The following is a 20,990-nucleotide window of genomic DNA, read 5'->3' as shown; positions in this document are numbered from 1 at the left end:
TTCCCCACTACTGATGTCAGGCTAACCGGTCTATAATTACCCGTTTTCTCTCTCCCTCCTTTTTTAAAAAGTGGTGTTACATTAGCTACCCTCCAGTCCATAGGAACTGATCCAGAGTCGATCGACTGTTGGAAAATTATCACCAATGCATCCACTATTTCTAGGGCCACTTCCTTAAGTACTCTGGGATGCAGACTATCAGGCCCTGGGAATTTATCGGCCTTCAACACCGTCAATTTCCCGAACACAATTTCCCGTCTAATAAGGATATCCTTCAGTTCCTCCTTCTCACTCGTCCTTCGGACCCTTAGTACATCGGGACGGTTATTTGTGTCTTCCTTTGTGAAGACAGAACCAAAGTACTTGTTCAATTGGTCTGCCATTTCTTTGTTTCCCATTCTAAATTCACCCAAATCCGACTGCAAGGGACCAACATTTGTCTTCACTAATCTTTTTCTCTTCACATACCTATAGAAGCTTTTGCAGTCATTTTTTATGTTTCCGGCAAGCTTCCTCTCGTACTCTATTTTCTCCCTCTTAATTAAACCCTTTGTCCTCCTCTGCTGTATTCTAAGGTTGAGCCACCTTCCCCGTTTTATTTTTACTCCAGACAGGGATGTACAATTGTTGAAGTTTGTCCATATGATCTTTAAAGGTTTGCCATTGCCTATCCACCGTCAACCCTTTAAGTATCATTTGCCAGTCTAATCTAGCTAATTCGCGTCTCATACCATCAAAGTTACCTTTCCTTAAGTTCAGGACCCTAGTTTCTGAATTAACTTTGTCACTCTCCATCTTAATAAAGAATTCTACCATATTATGGTCACTCTTTCCCAAGGGGCCTCGAACAACAAGATTGCTAATTAGTCCCTTCTCATTACACATCACCCAGTCTAGGATGGCCAGCTCTCTGGTTGGTTCCTCGACATATTGGTCTAGAAATCCATCCCTAATACACTCCAGGAAATCCTCCTCCACCGCATTGCTACCAGTTAGGTTAGCCCAATCAATATGTAGCTTAAAGTCACCCATGATTACTGCTGTACCCTTATTGCACACATCCCTTATTTGTTGTTTGATGCCATCCCCGACCTCACTACTACTACTATGTGGTGGCCTGTACACAACTCCCACTAGTTTTTTCTTCCCTTTGGTATTCCGAAGCTCCACCCATACCGATTCCACATCATCCAAGCTAATGTCCTTCCTTACTATTGCATTAATTTCCTCTTTAACCAGCAACGCCACCCCGTCTCCTTTTCCTCTCTGCCTATCTTTCCTAAATGCTGAATACCCCTGGATATTGAGTTCTCAGCCTTGGTCAGCCCGGAGCCGTGTCTCCGTGATGCCAATCACATCATACCCGTTAACTGCTATCTGCGCAGTTAATTCGTCCACCTTATTCCGAATACTCCTCGCATTGAGGCACAGAGCCTTTAGGCTTGACTTTTTAACACACTTTGACCCTTTAGAATTCTGCTGTAAAGTGGCTCTTTTTGTTTTTTGCCTTGGGTTTCTCTGCCCTCCACTTTTACTATTCCCCTTTCTATCTTTTGCTTCTGTCTCTATTTTATTCCCCTCTGTCTCCCTGCATAGGTTCCCATCCCCCTGCCATATTAGTTTAACTCCTCCCAAACAGCACTAGCAAACACTCCCCCTAGGACATTGGTTCAGGTCCTGCCCAGGTGCAGACCGTCTGGTTTGTACTGGTCCCACCTCCCCCAGAACCGGTTCCAATGTCCCAGAAATGTGAATCCCTCCCTTCTGCACCACTCCTCAAGCCACGCATTCATCTGCGCTATCCTGCGATTCCTACTCTGACTAGCACGTGGCACTGGTAGCAATCCTGAGATTACTATTTTTGAGGTCCTACTTTTTAATTTAACTCCGAGCTCCCTAAATTCGTCTCGTAGGACCTCATCCCATTTTTTTACCTATGTCATTGATACCTATATGCACCACGACAACTGGCTGTTCACCCTCCCTTTTCAGAATGTCCTGCACCCGCTCCGAGACATCCTTGACCCTTGCACCAGGGAGGCAACATACCATCCTGGAGTCTCGGTTGCAGCCGTAGAAACATCTATATATTCCCCTTGCAATTGAATCCCCTATCACTATCGCTCTCCCACTCTTTTTCCTGCCCTCCTGTGCAGCAGAGCCAGCCACAGTGCCATGAACTTATCTGCTGCTGCCCTCCCCTGATGAGTCATTCCCCTCAACAGTACTCAAAACGGTGTATCTGTTTTGCAGGGGGATGACCGCAGGGGACCCCTGCACTACCTTCCTTGCACTGCTCTTCCTGCTGGTCTTCCATTCCCTATCTGGCTGTGTACCCTTTACCTGCGGTAAGACCAACTCACTAAACATGCTATTCACATCATTCTCAGCATCGTGGATGCTCCAGAGTGAGTCCACCCTCAGCTCCAACTCCACAGCGCAGTCCGTCAGGAGCTGGTGGCGGATACACTTCCCGCACACGTAGTCGTCAGGGACACCGGAGGCATTCCTGATTTCCCACACAGTACAGGAGGAGCATAACACATGCTCGAGCTTTCCTGCCATGACTTAACCCCTAGATTAACTTAATTTGGCAACAACAATGTTAATAGGTTACTTACTGAAATAGAAAAGAAACGGTTAGATTGTGGACCTTCTGTACCCAAAATATCATTCAGAATTTTAAAAGTCATTAGTAAATTGACTTTCTATAACCGCTGGGGTTGAATGGGAACCCCAACTGTACTAAAGCTTGAACTGGTCTCGATGGCCCGCACATGAGCTATGTTTGGTGTCTGTATCTTCACAATGAAGATGCTACCACAGGGAGGGGTTGAGGTGAATAGTATCGATGTATTTAAGGGTAGGCTGGACAAGCATATGAGGGAGAAGGGAATAGAGGGTTATGTTGATAGATTTAGATGAGGAAAGACTGGAGGAGGCTCGAGTGGAGCATAAACGCCAGCATGGACCGGTTGGGCCGAATGGCCTGTTTCTGTGCCGTATATCCTGTGTAATCCTGGGTAGGATGTGAGGGGAGGCACTGGAGGCTGGTTGTGAAACACATTAACCTTTACTCTGTATCTAACCTGTGCTGTACCTGCCCTGGGAGTGTTTGATACGACAGTGTAGAGGGAGCTTTACTCTGTATCTAACCCATGCTGTACCTGCCCTGGGAGTGTTTGATGGGACAGTGTAGATGGAGCTTTACTCTGTATCTAACCCATGCTGTACCTGCCCTGGGAATGTTTGATGGGACAGTGTAGAGGGAGCTTTACTCTGTATCTAACCCGTGCTGTACTGCCCTGAGAGTGTTTGATGGGACAGTGTAGAGGGAGCTTTACTCTGTATCTAACCCGTGCTGTACCTGCCCTGGGAGTGTTTGATGGGACAGTGTAGAGGGAGCTTTACTCTCTAATTCCTGACCCCAAACTGATATTCTTGAACTAGATAAACAGAAAGATAACCAGTAATTTCACCCTCTCCAAACTCCAGCTTCAACCAGCGATATAACACGGTGCGGCCAATCTGATACCGGCCTGTTTTCCCAACAGGGAAGAGGTTTCCGACGACGATGGAGAAGTTGAATTCCCCGCTGGAACCGAGCCGCTGATCGCGACGGAGAGCGACATCGACCTCACGGCACAGCTAGTGCCCTCGGGAGGGCTGCCGAGTCACGTCTGCCAGACACCCCTCCTGGTCCGCCAGACCCCCCTCCCGGTCCGCCAGATACCCCTCCCCATCTGCGAGACCACCCCTCGGGCCAACACTACCTTCATGTACAGCTTCTCGCCCGGCCCCCGCGCGCACACGGCTGGGAGCCCGATTCTCTCCATCCGGCGCACTGACTACGGGATCACTCGGGCGCTAGCGGGCCGCAACTCCTCTAAGACCCTTTCCCAGGAGACCCCCGGTCGGAGCAGCGGCCCTGGCAAGAGCTTGGGGTCCAGCACAGTCCCCTTCAGTCTGGGAACGAGCCCCAAACCGGGTCTGGTGGACGGCGGCGCGGGAAGTGTGCATGGTCCTGTGGGATGGTCAATCGGGGGCGGACCGGAGTTGACCCAAGAACAGGGTCAGAGGGCACCGGCTGAAGTGCCCACCTCCGTGATGGAGACCGATGGGAACGGAAACCTCACCCTGGACCGCCGGAGCGCTGGGATCCTCTCCCAGGCTCACCAGGTGGAGGGTTGGATGTTGGGGGGGAATATCGGAGACTTGTACTGTGACGGGGTCGACCTGTACCGCAGTCCCAGCGGGAAGGAGGGCGGGCGAGCCGGAGGGGCCGAGGATGGTGACGGACCCCAGCGCCCAGTGTCTGCGTTCGCTGGGACTCCCGGGCCCTGCGATGGCTGGGTGCCGCGTCCCGCGGAGGAGGTGTCCCGCCCAGACCCTCCGCTGTCCGAGTCACTAACGGCCGGCTCGCCGGGGGGAGATCGGACGTCGTCGGGACAAGAGGCCACGAGGAGGAGGAAGAAGAGGCAGAGGAGCAAGCAGCCTCCTCGCCCATCCGAACGGTTCATCGGGGAGTCTGTGGCGCTGGCTTACTGCAGGGTGACAAGGGAACTCACCGCTCGAGTGCTGGATGAGTTGCGAAGGATCTATATCAAGGCCTTTCTGGAAAACAGCCAATGCTTTGAGCTGCTGGATTCAGGTCTTGCCCTTTCCAGCCCAGGGAGGGAGCCGTACATGGACAAAGTAATTGTTACCATGGTAAGTGGACGTTTTTTTTTCTTTTGAACGATAAGGGAGTGAAGGGTTATGGGGAGCGGGCAGGGAAGTGGAGCTGGGTCCATGATCAGATCAGCCATGATCTCATTAAATGGCGGAGGAGGCTCGAGGGGCCAGATAACCGACTCCTTATGTTCTTATGAATGGGGGTCGCCATTGCTTCAAGGCATTGACCCTGGCCCTCTGTCTCCGGTGCTATTGCCTCTTGAGCGAGTAGGGTTCGGGGGCATGGTGCGTCTATTGGGGGTGGAGAATGATTGAATCAATGTGCCACCCCATTAGCATGAAGGGAAATCGTGGATGGTTTGCGCCACAGTCACTTCCCTCTAGATCCTGTTGGCATAAGTTGTGGCTCAGTGGGCAGCACTCTCGCCTCTGGGTCAGAAGGTTGTGGGTTCAAGTCCTACTCCAGGGACTTGAGCGCAAAGAAATCCAGACCGACACTCTCAGTGCAGTACTGAGGGAGCGCTGCACTGTTGGAGGGGCAGTACTGAGGGAGCGCCGCGCTCTGGGAGGGGCAGTACTGAGGGAGCGCTCCATTGTCGGAGGGGCAGTACTGAGGGAGCGCCGCACTGTCGGAGGGGTAGTACTGAGGGAGTGCTGCACTGTTAGAGGCGCAGTACTGAGGGAGCGCCGCGCTCTGGGAGGGGCAGTACTGAGGGAGTGCCGCACTCTGGGAGGGGCAGTACTGAGGGAGTGCCGCACTCTGGGAGGGGCAGTACTGAGGGAGTGCCGCACTCTGGGAGGGGCAGTACTGAGGGAGTGCCGCACTCTGGGAGGGGCAGTACTGAGGGAGCGCTGCACTGTCGGAGGGGTAGTACTGAGGGAGTGCTGCACTGTTGGAGGGGCAGTACTGAGGGAGCGCCGCACTGTCGGAGGGGCAGTACTGAGGGAGTGCTGCACTGTTGGAGGGGCAGTACTGAGGGAGCGCCGCACTGTCGGAGGGGCAGTACTGAGGGAGCGCTGCACTGTCGGAGGGGCAGTACTGAGGGAGCGCTGCACTGTCGGAGGGGCAGTGTTGAGGGAGTGCCGCACTGTAGGAGGGGCTGCACTGTCGGATGTGCCGTCTTTCGGATGAGACGATAAACCAAGACCCTGTCTGCTCTCTCAGGTGGACGCAAAAGATCCCGTGGCACTATTTCAAAGAAGAGGAGGGACATTATCCCTGGTGTCCTGGGGCCAATATTTATCCCTCAATCAACATCACTAAAACAGATTATCTGGTCATTATCACTGTGCTGTTTATGGGAGCTTGCTGAGCTGCCACGTTTCCTACATTACAACAGTGACTACACTCCAAAAAGTACATAATTGGCTGTAAAGCGTTTTGGGACGTGGTGAGGATGTGAAAGGCGCTATAGAAATGCAAGTTTGCTCGTTCTTTCTTCGAGCCTCAAAATCTGCGACACCACCGAGGTGCTCCTGTTACAATTGAGGTCTCCTAAGGTCGGGTGACGAATCTGAACTTCGATATTTTGTGCTTGCAGCGAGACGGAGCCCGAGTGGGACTGAGCCCGGCAGAGCACGGCAGTGTCTGCTATTACCGGCCCGGTGTGGAGTTTGCTTGTGTCCAGGAGTTGGGCAATAACTGGTTCCGAGTCAAGGACCAGACGACAGGACAACTCCTGCTGCTGAAAAAGGTCTGTTACTTTCCTTAAACAGTGAGTCGCCCCCTCCCCTTCCCTCGCTGGCTCTGCTGGGGGAATGAGCCAAACAGACCACGTGCTCCCGAGTTCAGTCTGAGCCTCCTGGCCCCTGGGGGAGGTCCCAGCTTTGATTCCTGCTCCGTGTCCAGTCATCCAGGATAGCTTTTGAGCTGCCCCCGAGTCACACACCATCCCGACTTGGAAATATATCGGCCGTTCCTTCATCTGGGTCAGAATCCTGGAACTCCCTCCCTAACAGCACTGTGGGAGTACCTTCACCATACGGACTGCAGCGGTTCAAGAAGGCGGCTCACCACCACCTTCTCAAGGGCAGTTAAGGATGGGCAATAAATGCTGGCTTTGCCAGCGACGCCCACATCCCTGGAACAAATTTTTTTTTAAAAAGGGGAAATGATTGGGGTAAATTAACTCACTCATGAACGAGTGCATGTGTATGTGAGTGCGTACATGCTTTGGGGGAGAATCGGATTGACGTGGCTGGGAATCCCAGCACTGTCTGATAGTTACTGACACTCGCTGTCTATCCTGATGGGGGATGAGTGGAGGGGCGGGGGTGGGGGGAGGAGTTGGGAGTGGGGCATTGGGGGGAGAGTGAGGGACGTTGGGAGGAGTAGGGAGTGGGGTGGGGGAGAGGGGAGTGAGGGGCAGGGGGAGGAGTTGGGAGTTGGGGAGCGCACAATGCAGGGAGACAGAGGGAAACAAATTGGAGACAGAAGCAAAAGACAGAAAGGATATGAGTAAAAGTGGAGGGCAGAGAAATCCAAGGCAAAAAACAAAAAGGGCCACTTTGCAGCAAAATTCTAAAGGGTCTAAGTGTGATAAATTGGCAAACCTGAAGGCTCTGTGCCTCAATGCGAGGAGTATTCGGAATAAGGCATCACGGACACATGGCTCCAGGGTGACCAAGGCTGGGAACTCAACATCCAGGGGTATTTAACATTTAGGAAGGATAGACAGAAAGGAAAAGGAGGCGGGGTGGCGTTGCTGGTTAAAGAGGAAATTAATGCAATTGTAAGGAAAGACATTAGCTTGGATGACGTGGAATTGGTATGGGTGGAGCTATGGAATACCAAGGGGCAAAAAACGCTAGTGGGAGTTGTATACAGACCTCCAAACACCAGTAATGATGTTGGGGAGGGCATCAAACAGGAAATTAGGGGTGCATGCAATAAAGGTGCAGCAGTTATCATGGGTGACTTTAATATGCATATAGATTGGGCTAACCAAACCGGAAACAATATGATGGTGGAGGATTTCCTGGAGTGCATAAGGGATGGTTTTCTAGACCAATATGTCGAGGAACCAACTAGGGGGGAGGCCATCTTAGACTGGGTGTTGTGTAACGAGAGAGGATTAATTAGCAATCTCGTTGTGCGAGGCCCCTTGGGGAAGAGTGACCATAATATGGTGGAATTCTACATTAGGATGGAGAATGAAACAGTTAATTCAGAAACCATGGTACAGAACTAAAAGCAGGGTAACTTTGAAGGTATCAGGCATGAATTGGCTAGGATAGATTGGCGAATGATACTTAAGGGGTTGACAGTGGATGGGCAATGGCAGACATTTAGAGACCGCATGGATGAACTACAACAATTGTACATCCCTGTCTGGCGTAAAAATAAAAAAGGAAAGGTGGCTCAACTGTGGCTATCCAGGGAAATCAGGGATAGTATATTCAAGCCAAGGATGTGGCATACAAATTGGCCAGAAATAGCAGCGAACCTGGGGACTGGGAGAAATTTAGAACTCAGCAAAGGAGGACAAAGGGTTTGATTAGGGCAGGGAAAATAGAGTACAAGAGGAAGCTTGCAGGGAACATTAAAATGGACTGCAAAAGCTTCTATAGATATGTAAAGAGAAAAAGGTTAGTAAAGACAAACGTAGGTCCCCTGCAATCAGAATCAGGGGAAGTCATAACTGGGAACAAAGAAATGGCAGACCAATTGAACAAGTACTTTGGTTCGGTATTCACTAAGGAGGACACAAACAACCTTCCGGATATAAAAGGGGTCAGAGGGTCTAGTAAGAAGGAGGAACTGAGCAAAATCCTTATTAGTCGGGAGATTTTGTTTGGGAAATTGATAGGATTGAAGCCGATAAATCCCCAGGGCCTGATGGTCTGCATCCCAGAGTACTTAAGGAGGTGGCCTTGGAAATAGCAGATGCACTGACAGTCACTTTCCAACATTCCATAGACTCTGGATCAGTTCCTATGGAGTGGAGGGTTGCCAATGTAACCCCACTTTAAAAAAAATTAGGGAGAGAGAAAACAGGGAATTATAGACCGGTCAGCCTGACATCGGTAGTGGGTAAAATGATGGAATCAATTATTAAGGATGTCATAGCAGCGCATTTGGAAAGAGGTGACATGATAGGTCCAAGTCAGCATGGATTTGTGAAAGGGACATCATGCTTGACAAATCTTCTGGAATTTTTTGAGGATGTTTCCAGTAGAGTGGACAAGGGAGAACCAGTTGATGTGGTGTATTTGGACTTTCAGAAGGCTTTCGACAAGGTCCCATACAAGAGATTAACATGCAAGGTTAAAGCACATGGGATTGGGGGTAGTGTGCTGACGTGGATTGAGAACTGGTTGTCAGACAGGAAGCAAAGAGTAGGAGTAAATGGGTACTTTTCAGAATGGCAGGCAGTGACTAATGGGGTACCGCAGGGTTCTGTGCTGGGGCCCCAGCTGTTTACATTGTACATTCATGATTTAGACGAGGGGATTAAATGTAGTATCTCCAAATTTGCGGATGACACTGGGTGGCAGTGTGAGCTGTGAGGAGGATGCTATGAGGCTGCAGAGTCACTTGGATAGGTTAGCTGAGTGGGCAAATGCATGGCAGATGAAGTATAATGTGGATAAATTTGAGGTTATCCACTTTGGTGGTAAAAACAGAGAGACAGACTATTATCTGAATGGTGACAGATTAGGAAAAGGGGAGGTGCAATGAGACCTGGGTGTCATGGTACATCAGTCATTGAAGGTTGGCATGCAGGTACAGCAGGTGGTTAAGAAAGAAAATGGCATGTTGGCCTTCATAGCGAGGGGATTTGAGTACAGGGGCAGGGAGGTGTTGCTACAGTTGTACAGGGCCTTGGTGAGGCCACACCTGGAGTATTGTGTCCAGTTTTAGTCTCCTAACTTGAGGAAGGACGTTCTTGCTATTGAGGGAGTGCAGCAAAGGTTCACCAGACTGATTCCCGGGATGGCGGGACTGACATATCAAGAAAGACTGGATCAACTGGGTTTGTATTCACTGGAGTTCAGAAGAATGAGAGGGGATCTATAGAAACGTTTAAAATTCTGACGGGTTTAGTCAGGCTAGATACAGGAAGAATGTTCCCAATGTTGGGGAAGTCCAGAACCAGGGGTCACAGTCTAAGGATAAGGGGTAAGCCATTTAGGACAGAGATGAGGAGAAACTTCTTCACCCAGAGAGTGGTGAACCTGTGGAATTCTCTACCACAGAAAGTTGTTGAGGCCAATTCACTAAATATATTCAAAAAGGAGTTAGATGAAGTCCTTACTACTAGGGGGATCAAGGGGCATGGCGAGAAAGCAGGAATGGGGTACTGAAGTTGCATGTTCAGCCATGAACTCATTGAATGGCGGTGCAGGCTCGAAGGGCCGAATGGCCTGCTCCTGCACCTATTTTCTATGTTTCTATGTTGGGGGAGTGGGGCGTGGGGGAGAGTGGGGGGCAGCAGTGGACAGGGCGCTTCGGAGGGAAGGTGAGAAGGATTGGCAGGGAATAAAACCACCTCCTTCCTGTTTAAACACCATTCATTACTGAGGAAGGTTACGTTGCTCTCACAACATTCAATTCATTCATCTCGATTGAGCTGCCGCCTGCAGTAATCCCTTAACCAGGATGGATGAGAAGCCAGTGTCTCATCGATACAACACCCGGTACAGTGGGACGTGCGTCGATCGGTCGACCCTCTCCAGCTTGTCTCTCGGTGCAATGAGAGAGCAGTGCTTTCTCACAAGTATTAATGGTGATCATTAGTATGTAAACTGGCTGTCACACTCTGCTCACAATATTGAGCTCATCCTTCTAGTGATCACTTGGGGACTGGAGCGGCAGCGATGGAGAGAGAGGAGAGGTGGCAGATATTGATCACCCTGCTCCACCAGTGCTGGGGCTGCTAGGAGCTAATTGTGTTTACCAAGCGTTAGGGGATTACGGGCATAATAAACTGTATTGCCCATAGGACTTCAGGGACATCTCAGAGGCTCCCATGAGGACAATTATACAGGCTGATTTTAACCAGGTCTGTCACTGTATAACACTGGGGTACAGTACTGGTGAGTACAAGTCCGTCACTGTATAATACTGGGATACAATACTGGTGGGTACAGGTCCGTCACTGTATAACACTGGGGTACAGTACTGGTGGGTGCAGGTCCGTCACTGTATAACACTGGGGTACAGTACTGATGGGTACAGGTCTGTCATTGTATAACACTGGGGTACATTACTGAAGGGTACAGGTCAGTCACTGTATAACACTGGGGTACAATACTAGTGGGTGCAGGTCCGTCACTGTATAACACCGGGTACATTACTGGTGGGTACATGTATGTCACTGTATAACACTGGGGTACAGATCTGTCACTGTATAACACAGGGGTTCAGTACACGTGGGTACAGGTCTGTCACTGTATAACACCGGGTACATTGCGTTGGTTCAGAGACTGCCTGTGATCAGTGTGGGTACACACCCCCTCACACCCTGCCCTGCCCTGTGATCAGTGTGGGTACACGCTCACCCTCACCCCGAGCCCTGTGATCAGTGTGGGTACACACCCCCTCACACCCTGTCCTGCCCTGTGATCAGTGTGGGTACACGCCCCGTCACCCCGAGCCCTGTGATCAGTGTGGGTACACGCCCCCTCACCCCGAGCCCTGTGATCAGTGTGGGTACACGCCCCCTGCTCTGTAATTAGTATGGGTACACGCCCACCCTCGCCCCCTGCCCTGTGATCAGTGTGGGTACACGCCCCCTCAGCCCCTGCCTGTGATCAGTGTGGGTACATGACCCCTCACCCCGAGATCAGTGTGGGTACACGACCCTCACCCCCTGCCTTGTGATCCGTGTGGGTACATGCCCCCTGCCCTGTGATCAGTGTGGGTACACATCCCCTCACCCCTTGCCCTGTGATCAATGTGGGTAAATGCCCCCTGCCCTGTGATCAGTGTGGGTACACATCCCCTCACCCCCTGCCCTGTGATCAGTGTGGGTACATGCCCCCTGCCCTGTGATCAATGTGGGTAAATGCCCCCTCACCCCCTGCCCTGTGATCAATGTGGGTAAATGCCCCCTCACCCCCTGCCCTGTGTTCCCAGGAAATGATTGTGTCGGATTGGCAGAAGAGACTTTGGAACTTCCTGAGGCTGGAACCGGATTCTGTCGTGCTTGTGCCACACGCGGTTATATGTGATCGCCAGGGATCAATACTCTACGTAACCCAGGACACCCAGCTGACCGGTGGGTTAAAACCATACTCTTTTATTCATTTTTTTTTCTGAAGTGTTTTGTTAAAGATTATTTCAAGTCCTCTTAATTTACTTCTTCTCTGTCACTCAACCCACCCATCGAATCCCCTCCCACAGCCCATGTACACTCTCCCCTCCCACAGCCCATGTACACTCTCCCCTCCCACAGTCCATGTACACTCTCCCCTCCCACAGCCCATGTACACTCTCCCCTCCCACAGCCCATGTACACTCTTCCCCCCCCCCCCCCCCCGGGCCCATGTACACTCTCCCCTCCCACAGCCCATGTACACTCACCCCTCCCACGGCTCATGTACACTCTCCCCTCCCACAGCCCATGTACACTCTCCCCTCCCACAGCCCATGTACACTCTCCCCTCCCACAGCCCATGTACACTCTCCCCTCCCACAGCCCATGTACACTCTCCCCTCCCACAGCCCATGTACACTCTCCCCTCCCACAGCCCATGTACACTCTCCCCCCCCCCCCCCCCCCCCCCAGGGCCCATGTACACTCTCCCCTCCCACAGCCCATGTACACTCACCCCTCCCACGGCTCATGTACACTCTCCCCTCCCATGGCCCATGTACACTCTTCCCCCCCCAGGGCCCATGTACACTCTCCCCTCCCACGGCCCATGTACACTCTCCCCTCCCACGGCCCATGTACACTCACCCCTCCCACGGCCCATGTACACTCTCCCCTCCCACGGCCTGTCATGTATTCAACTATCATTGTAACCCATGTATAAGCTGACCTAAGTTGTACACCTTGAGAACATTGACCACAGGGGGCGAACTTGTGGGAGACACTCCTAACCTGGACTTTCCGGTATAAAAGGGGAAGCTCCACCCACCTTCAGTCTCTTGAGGTCTTGGTAATAAAGGTAACTGGTCACAGAGTGACCTTCTCTCAAGTATGGGCCTCGTGTGCATTTATACTGTACAGTAAGGACATATTATTGGCGACGAGAAACTGGGATTTAAACCACGCGATCGTGGCCGCTAGCAGCACAGAAGAGAGGTACTGTGTTGGTGATGATTGGGATGACTTTATTGAGAGACTACAGCAAAGTTTTGTCACTAAGGAATGGTTGGGACAGGATTCGGCCGACAAATGCAGGGTTCATCTCCTGACAGATTTGTGGATCCAGAACATACTCCCTGAAGAAGGACCTTCTAGCGCCAGAGAAGCCTGTGGACAAGACGTTTGAAGAGCTCAGTAAGTTGATCGGGAAACACCTTAAACCGGCGAGCAGCATGCACATGGCGAGGCACCGGTTTTACATGCACCGGTGGCGAGAACAGTAAAGCGTTCCAGACTTCGTGGCAGATCTCCGGCGACTGGCGAGCCTATGTAAGTTCCCAGATGCATACAGAGCGGAGATGCAGCGAGACTTTTTTATTGAGGGCATCAGGCACGCTGGAAACTGATTGAGACCAAAGACTTGACCTTGGAAGCGGCGGCTCTGATAGCCCAGACAATTATCTCCGGGGAGGAAGAGACCAGAATGATTTATGGCAAAAGTCTTGGGTCAAATGCGGCAAACGACCAGGGAGTCAACATTGTTAACGCGGCACACAGTTCTCTAGGCAGACAAGGGCAATCGGACATGCCCCAGCATGCAATCGAACCCAAAGGGGGAATTCAACAGAGACAATGGCTAGCTGAACGTCGATTCATGCCATCGCAATGGACAATACGGCCAGTAATGGGGCCATCAACACCTGTTAATGGTGCATTTAAGGACAGTTACAGAGACAGTCAGAGACAATCGACTGGTAATGGACCTTTTGTTTTCAACAATGGGGCCTCCAGCTCATGCTGGAGGTGTGGAGGCAAACACCCAGCCAGAGCTTACAGGTATCAGCAATATACCTGCAGAAACTGCAACGTCAGCGGTCACTTGGCACGTATGTGCAGGAAGCCTGCAGCCAGGTTGATGTACGAGGTGGACAGGCCCGATGTAAGCCCTACGAGGCCAAATGAATACTGGGGGAAATCGCTGGAAGTTGAAGTTCAGCGAGTTCATGTGGAGCACATATACAGTTCATATACTAGGATGCCACTGATAATGATGAAAGTGCTCCTCAATGGCATCCCAGTATTAATGGAGCTAGACACGGGGGCCAGCCAGTCCCCGATGAGTATCAAACAGTTCGAAAGGTTATGGGTGTCCAAGGCCAGGAGGCCAAAATTATTGCCAATTGACACACTGTTACGGATATATACAAAGCAGATCATTCCGGTGTTAGGCAGCGCCACGGTAGTCGTGACCCACAAAGATTCGGAGAACAGGTTGCCACTCTGGATTGTCCCGGGGGGCGGTCCCGCACTACTAGGGAGGAGTTGGCTTGCTGTCATGAACTGGAAATGGGGCGATGTCAATGCAATTTCCTCTGTGGAGCGAGTATCATGCTCACAGGTCCTGGACAAATTTGACTCATTATTTCAACCCGGCATCGGCACTTTCATGGGGGCCAAGGTAGTGATTCACATAAACCCGGACTCCAGGCCAGTACACCACAAGGCCAGAGCGGTGCCGTACGTGATGTGGGAAAAGATAGAAGGCGAATTGGACCGCCTGCTGAGGGAAGGCATCATCTCGCCAGTCGAATTCAGTGACTGGGCGAGCCCGATCGTGCCGGTGCTCAAGGCGGATGGGTCGGTCAGGGTATGTGGTGATTACAAGGCCACCATCAATCGGGTGTCACTCCAAGACCAGTACCCGCTACTGAGAGCGGAGGACCTCTTTGCGACGCTATCCGGTGGCAAACCTTTTTCAAAATTGGACCTGTCCTCAGCTTACATGACCCAGGAGCTGGCGAGTGAGTCGAAGAAGCTGACCACCATCACGACACACAAGGGGTTGTTTGAGTACAACAGATGTCCGTTCGGGATTCGCTCGGCCACCGCGATCTTTCAGCGAAATAAGGAAAGCCTCCTCAAGTCGATTCCAAGGACGGTGGTTTTTCAAGACGACATCCTCATCACAGGTCGCGATACTGAAGAACACCTCCACAACCTGGAGGAGGTGCTACGCAGACTGGACCGGGTAGGGCTGCAACTGAAAAAGGCGAAGTGCGTCTTCTTAGCTCAAGAGGTAGAATTCCTGGGGAGGAGGGTAACAGCAGATGGGATCAGACCTACTGCGTCCAAGACGGAAGCGATCCAGAGAGCACCCAGACCCCGTAACACGACGGAGCTGCGTTCGTTCCTGGGGCTCCTGAATTATTTTGGCAACTTTCTTCCCAAATTGAGCACGCTGTTAGAGCTGCTACACGTGCTCCTACGCAAAGGTCGCGATTGTCTGGGGGGACAGCCAGGAAAGGGCTTTTAATAGAGCACGCAATTTGTTATGCTCCAACAAACTGTTAATGTTATATGACCCGTATAAGAAACTGGTTTTAACGTGCAATGCGTTGTCCTATGGGGTCGGGTGTGTGTTGCAGCATGTGAATGCCAATAGTCAGTTACAGCCGGTAGCTTATGCTTCCAGAAGTCTGTCCCAGGCAGAAAGGGGCTACGGGATGGTAGAAAAGGAAGCGCTTGCATGTGTATATGCAGTAAAAAAAAATGCACCAGTACCTGTTTGGCAGGAAATTTGAGCTGGAGACAGATCACAAACCCCTAACGTCCCTTTTGGCCAACAACAAGGCCATAAATGCGAATGCATTGGCCCGCATACAGAGGTGGACACTTACATTAGCTGCCTGTGACTACACAATAGAGCACATACCGGGCACTGAAAACTGTGCCGATGCACTCAGCAGTTTCCCACGAGCCACCACTGAGGGGCAACTGAGCATGATGCTGAGATGGTCATGGCTGTTGAAGCTTTCGAAAGCAAAGGCTCACCTGTGACAGCCCATCAGATTAAAGTCTGGACAAATAAAGACCCGCTACTGTCTTTAGTTCAGAAATGTGTCCTGAATGGGGACTGGGCAGCCACAATGGGGCATGCCCTGAGTGGTTTAAACCGTTTCATAGGCGCAAGGATGAACTCTCGATTCAGGCCGATTGCCTACTGTGGGGAAACCGAGTAGTCATGCCCCAGAAGGGCACAGAGGTGTTTATCAGAGAACTTCACAATGAACCTTCATGATGAAGGCAATTGCCAGGTCACACGTTTGGTGGCCAGGGATAGATGCAGACCTGGAACTTTGTTTTCGCAGGTGCAACACGTGTGCTCAGCTGGGCAACACACCCATGGAAGCCCCCCTTAGCCTCTGGTCCTGGCCCGCCAAGCCATGGTCACGCATCCATGTGGACTACGCAGGTCCTTTCATGGAAAAAATGTTTTTGGTTGTAGTAGACGCCTACTCCAAATGGATTGAGTGTGCCATTTTAAATTTAAGCACATCCTCTGCCACGGTAGAAAGCCCACGGGCAATGTTCACCACCCATGGTCTGCCGGACATCTTGGTCAGCGACAATGGCCCATGCTTCACAAGCACTGAATTCCAGGACTTCATGGCAGGCAATGGAATCAGCCATGTCAGAATGGCACCGGACAAGCCGGCCTCAAACGGCCAGGCGGAACGAGCAGTGCAGATAATCAAACAGGGGATGCTCAGAATCCAAGGGGATTCCCTACAAAGTCGCTTATCACGCCTCCTGTTGGCCAATAGATCCCGACCACACTCGCTCACAGGAGTTCCACCCGCAGAGCTGCTAATGAAAAGGACGCTCAAAACCAGGTTATCCCTTATACACCCCAGCATGAAAGAAATTGTCGAGAGCAGGCGTCAGTCACAATGTGACTACCATGACAGGAATGCGAGGGCGCGATGTATTGATGTCAATGACCCTGTTTTTGTCCTTAATTATGATGCAGGGCCCAAATGGCTTGCAGGCACTGTGATTGCCAAAGAGGAGAATAGGGTTTTGGTAGTTAAACTTACCAATGGACAAATCTGCCGCAAACACGTGGATCAAACCAAAAGGAGGTTCAGCAACCCCATAGAAGACGCAGAGGAAGAACACGACGTAGAGTTTACTCCACCACAGGTGACCGAACACCGGAACCAAGTGGAGGAGAGCCCAGTCACTGTGGGCAGTCCAGACAGGCCTGAGGCACTGCAAACAGCAGACACTCAGGCCAGCGCCCAACAACCGGAGCCCCAACTCAGGCGCTCTACAAGGGAGCGTAAACCACCAGAAAGACTTAACCTGTGATCCCAATAAGACTTTGGGGGGGAGGTGATGTCATGTATTCAACTGTCATTGTAACCCATGTATAAGCTGACGTAAGTTGTACACCTTGAGAACATTGACCACAAGGAGGTGAACTTGTGGGAGACACTCCTAACCTGGACCTTCAGGTATAAAAGGGGAAGCTCTACTCACCTTCACTCTCTTGAGGTCTTGGTAATAAAGGTAACTGGTCACAGAGTGACCATCTCTCAATTATGGGCCTTGTGTGCATTTATACTGTATAGTAAGGACATATTATGGCCCATGTACACTCTCCCCTCCCACAGCCCATGTACACTCTTCCCTCCCACGGCCCATGTACACTCTCCCCTCCCACGGCCCATGTACACTCTCCCCTCCCACGGCCCATGTACACTCTCCCCTCCCACGGCCCATGTGCACTCTCCCCTCCCACGGCCCATGTGCACTCTCCCCTCCCACGGCCCATGTGCACTCTCCCCTCCCACGGCCCATGTGCATTCTCCCCTCCCACGGCCCATGTGCACTCTCCCCTCCCACGGCCCATGTGCACTCTCCCCTCCCACGGCCCATGTACACTCTCCCCTCCCACGGCCCATGTACACTCTCCCCTCCCACGGCCCATGTACACTCTCCCCTCCCACGGCCCATGTACACTCTCCCCTCCCACGGCCCATGTACACTCTCCCCTCCCACGGCCCATGTACACTCTCCCCTCCCACGGCCCATGTACATGCTCCCCTCCCACGGCCCATGTACACTCTCCTCCTCCCCTCCCACGGCCCATGTACACTCTCCTCCTCCCCTCCCACGGCCCATGTACACTCTCCCCCTCCCCTCACACGACCCATGTACACTCTCCCCCTCCCCTCCCCTCCCACGGCCCATGGACACTCTCTATCTCGGGGACTCTCCCTCTCAGGATTTGGGAATAAATCCCTGTGGTTTACGTTCCAGGGTTTGGAAGACTGAGAGGATCGACCTTGGACCACAGGAAGATCTTCAAGCGTTGCGTGCGGTTCCTGACCTTTTGCTGGCACCACGGTCTCCACCCTGGGGATTTTAGCTCCAACATTGTGTGCAGCGGAGAGGTAGGTTATGGAGTCTGACGGGCATTGGGGATCGAGCTGACAGTGATGAATGGCCCTCGCTAACACTCTCTTTCTGTGTGCTTCCCTGACAGAGTATTTACTTCGACCCGACCACGCTCACTGGGCTGGAAGATCTGTACACCTTCACCAAGAGCCTGAAGGCTGCCCACAGTCTGCTGATCGAGGCCGGGAGTCAGGTACCTACTCTACATGCTGGGTTCTCTCTGTGTCAGGCTCACCAGTGGGGCGATGGGACCAACAATTCAATGGGCCGGAGCTGAGAGTCATAGAGTCCTATTTGATAGTGCGGTTGGGAGGGCTTTAAACTAGCTTGGCAGGGGGATGGGAACCCAGGAGAGGGCTCTGAGCTAGTTAGAGTGGGTGAGAGCACAGATGAACAGGACCCCAAGAAAGGATGCAAAAGGCAGGACCCCAAGAAAGGATGCAAAAGGCAGGAGGCAACAAAGCAGAGTAACACTGGGGTAAGTATAAACCACAAGGTGATAGGAAGGGACAATATGTAGGAATATAAAGGGGCTGCAGGAGGGGTCAAAACTAAAAATCATGGTTTAAAAACTAGTATTAAAACACTTTACCTAAACGCACGCAGCATTCGAAATAAAGTAAATGAGTTGACGGTACAAATCATTACAAATGGGTATGATTTGGTGGCCATTACAGAAACGTGGTTGCAGGGTGGCCAAGACTGGGAATTAAACATACAGGGGTATCTGACAATTCAGAAAGATAGACAAGAAGGGAAAGGAGATGGGGTAGCTCTGTTAATAAAGGATGATATCAGGGCAGTTGTGAGAGACAATATTGGCTCTAATGAACAAAATGTTGAATCATTGTGGGTGATTAGAGATAGTAAGGGGAAAAAGTCACTGGTGGGCGTAGTTTATAGGCCCCCAAATAATAACTTCACGGTGGGGCGGACAATAATCAAGGGAATAATGGAGGCATGTGAAAAAGGAACGGCAGTAATCATGAGGGATTTTAACCTACACATCGATTGGTCAAATCAAATCGCACGGGGTAGCCTTGAGGAGGAATTCATAGAATTCATACAGGATTGTTTCTTAGAACAGTATGTTACAGAACCTACAAGGGAGCAAGCTATCTTAGATCTGGTCCTGTGTAATGAGACAGGACTAATAAACGATCTCCTAATAAAAGATTCTCTCGGAATGAGTGATCACAGTATGGTTGAATTTGTAATACAGATTGAGGGTGAGGAAGTAGTGTCTCAAACGAGTGTACTATGCTTAAACAAAGGGGACTACAGTGGGATGAGGGCAGAGTTGGCTAAAGTAGACTGGGAACACAGACTAAACGGTGGCACAATTGAGGAACAGTGGAGGACTTTTAAGGAGCTCTTTCATAGTGCTCAACAAAAATATATTCCAGTGAAAAAGAAGGGCGGTAAGAGAAGGGATAACCAGCCGTGGATAACCAAGGAAATAAAGGAGAGTATCAAATTAAAAACCAATGCGTACAAGGTGGCCAAAGTTAGTGGGAAACTAGAAGATTGGGAAAATTTTAAACGACAGCAAAGAATGATTAAGAAAGCAATAAAGAAAGGAAAGATAGATTACGAAAGTAAACTTGTGCAAAGCATAAAAACAGATAGTAAAAGCTTTTACCGATATATAAAACGGAAAAGAGTGACTAAAGTAAATGTTGGTCTCTTAGAAGATGAGAAGGGGGATTTAATAATGGGAAATGTGGAAATGGCTGAGACCTTAAACAATTATTTTGCTTCGGTCTTCACAGTGGAAGACACAAAAACCATGCCAAAAATTGCTGGTCACGGGAATGTGGGAAGGGAGGACCTTGAGACAATCACTATCACTAGGGGGGTAGTGCTGGACAGGCTAATGGATCTCAAGGTAGATAAGTTCCCTGGTCCTTATGAAATGCATCCCAGGGTATTAAAAGAGATGGCGGAAGTTAAAGCAGATGCATTCGTTATAATCTACCAAAATTCTCTGGACTCTGGGGAGGTACCAGCGGATTGGAAAGCAGCTAATGTAACGCCTCTGTTTAAAAAAGGGGGCAGACAAAAAGCAGGTAACTATAGGCCGGTTAGTTTAACATCTGTAGTGGGGAAAATGCTTGAAGCTATCATTAAGGAAGAAATAGCGGGACATCTGGATAGGAATAGTGCAATCAAGCAGACGCAACATGGATTCATGAAGGGGAAATCATGTTTAACTAATTTACTGGAATTCTTTGAGGATATAACGAGCATGGTGGATAGAGGTGTACTGATGGATGTGGTGTATTTAGATTTCCAAAAGGCATTCGATAAGGTGCCACACAAAAGGTTACTGCAGAAGATAAAGGTACGCGGAGTCAGAGGAAATGTATTAGCATGGATAGAGAATTGGCTGGCTAACAGAAAGCAGAGAGTCGGGATAAATGGGTCCTTTTCGGGTTGGAAATCGGTGATTAGTGGTGTGCCACAGGGATCGGTGCTGGGACCACAACTGTTTACAATATACATAGATGACCTGGAAGAGGGGACAGAGTGTAGTGCAACAAAATTTGCAGATGACACAAAGATTAGTGGGAAAGCAGGTTGTGTAGAGGACACAGAGAGGCTGCAAGGAGATTTGGATAGGTTAAGCGAATGGGCTAAGGTTTGGCAGATGGAATACAATGTCGGAAAATGTGAGGTCATCCACCTTGGGGAAAAAAAAAACAGTAAAAGGGAATATTATTTGAATGGGGAAAAATTACAACTTGCTGTAGTGCAGAGGGACCTGGGGGTCTTTGTGCATGAAACTCTTTTGAGTTTACCTGCAAAAAACAT

The 20,990-nt window shown here is 50.7% G+C and overlaps 1 protein-coding gene across 1 annotated transcript in view; it reads left to right on the top strand.

Annotated features, from left to right (window-relative positions):
* LOC139255418 (uncharacterized) overlaps window positions 1-20,990 on the top strand; it is a 40,399-nt gene that overhangs the window by 3,121 nt on the left and 16,288 nt on the right. The window contains exons 3-7 of the mRNA XM_070873916.1: window positions 3,555-4,710; window positions 6,216-6,368; window positions 11,756-11,897; window positions 18,039-18,172; window positions 18,265-18,369. Coding sequence (XP_070730017.1) covers window positions 3,555-4,710; window positions 6,216-6,368; window positions 11,756-11,897; window positions 18,039-18,172; window positions 18,265-18,369 — 1,690 coding nt within the window. The remainder of the gene's footprint in view (window positions 1-3,554; window positions 4,711-6,215; window positions 6,369-11,755; window positions 11,898-18,038; window positions 18,173-18,264; window positions 18,370-20,990) is intronic.

Source organism: Pristiophorus japonicus, chromosome 3 (genome assembly GCF_044704955.1).
Source record: "Pristiophorus japonicus isolate sPriJap1 chromosome 3, sPriJap1.hap1, whole genome shotgun sequence".
In the NCBI taxonomy this organism is placed as follows: domain Eukaryota; kingdom Metazoa; phylum Chordata; class Chondrichthyes; family Pristiophoridae; genus Pristiophorus; species Pristiophorus japonicus.
Note: the sequence above shows the minus strand (reverse complement) of the source record. Positions and strands in the feature narration are given on the sequence as shown.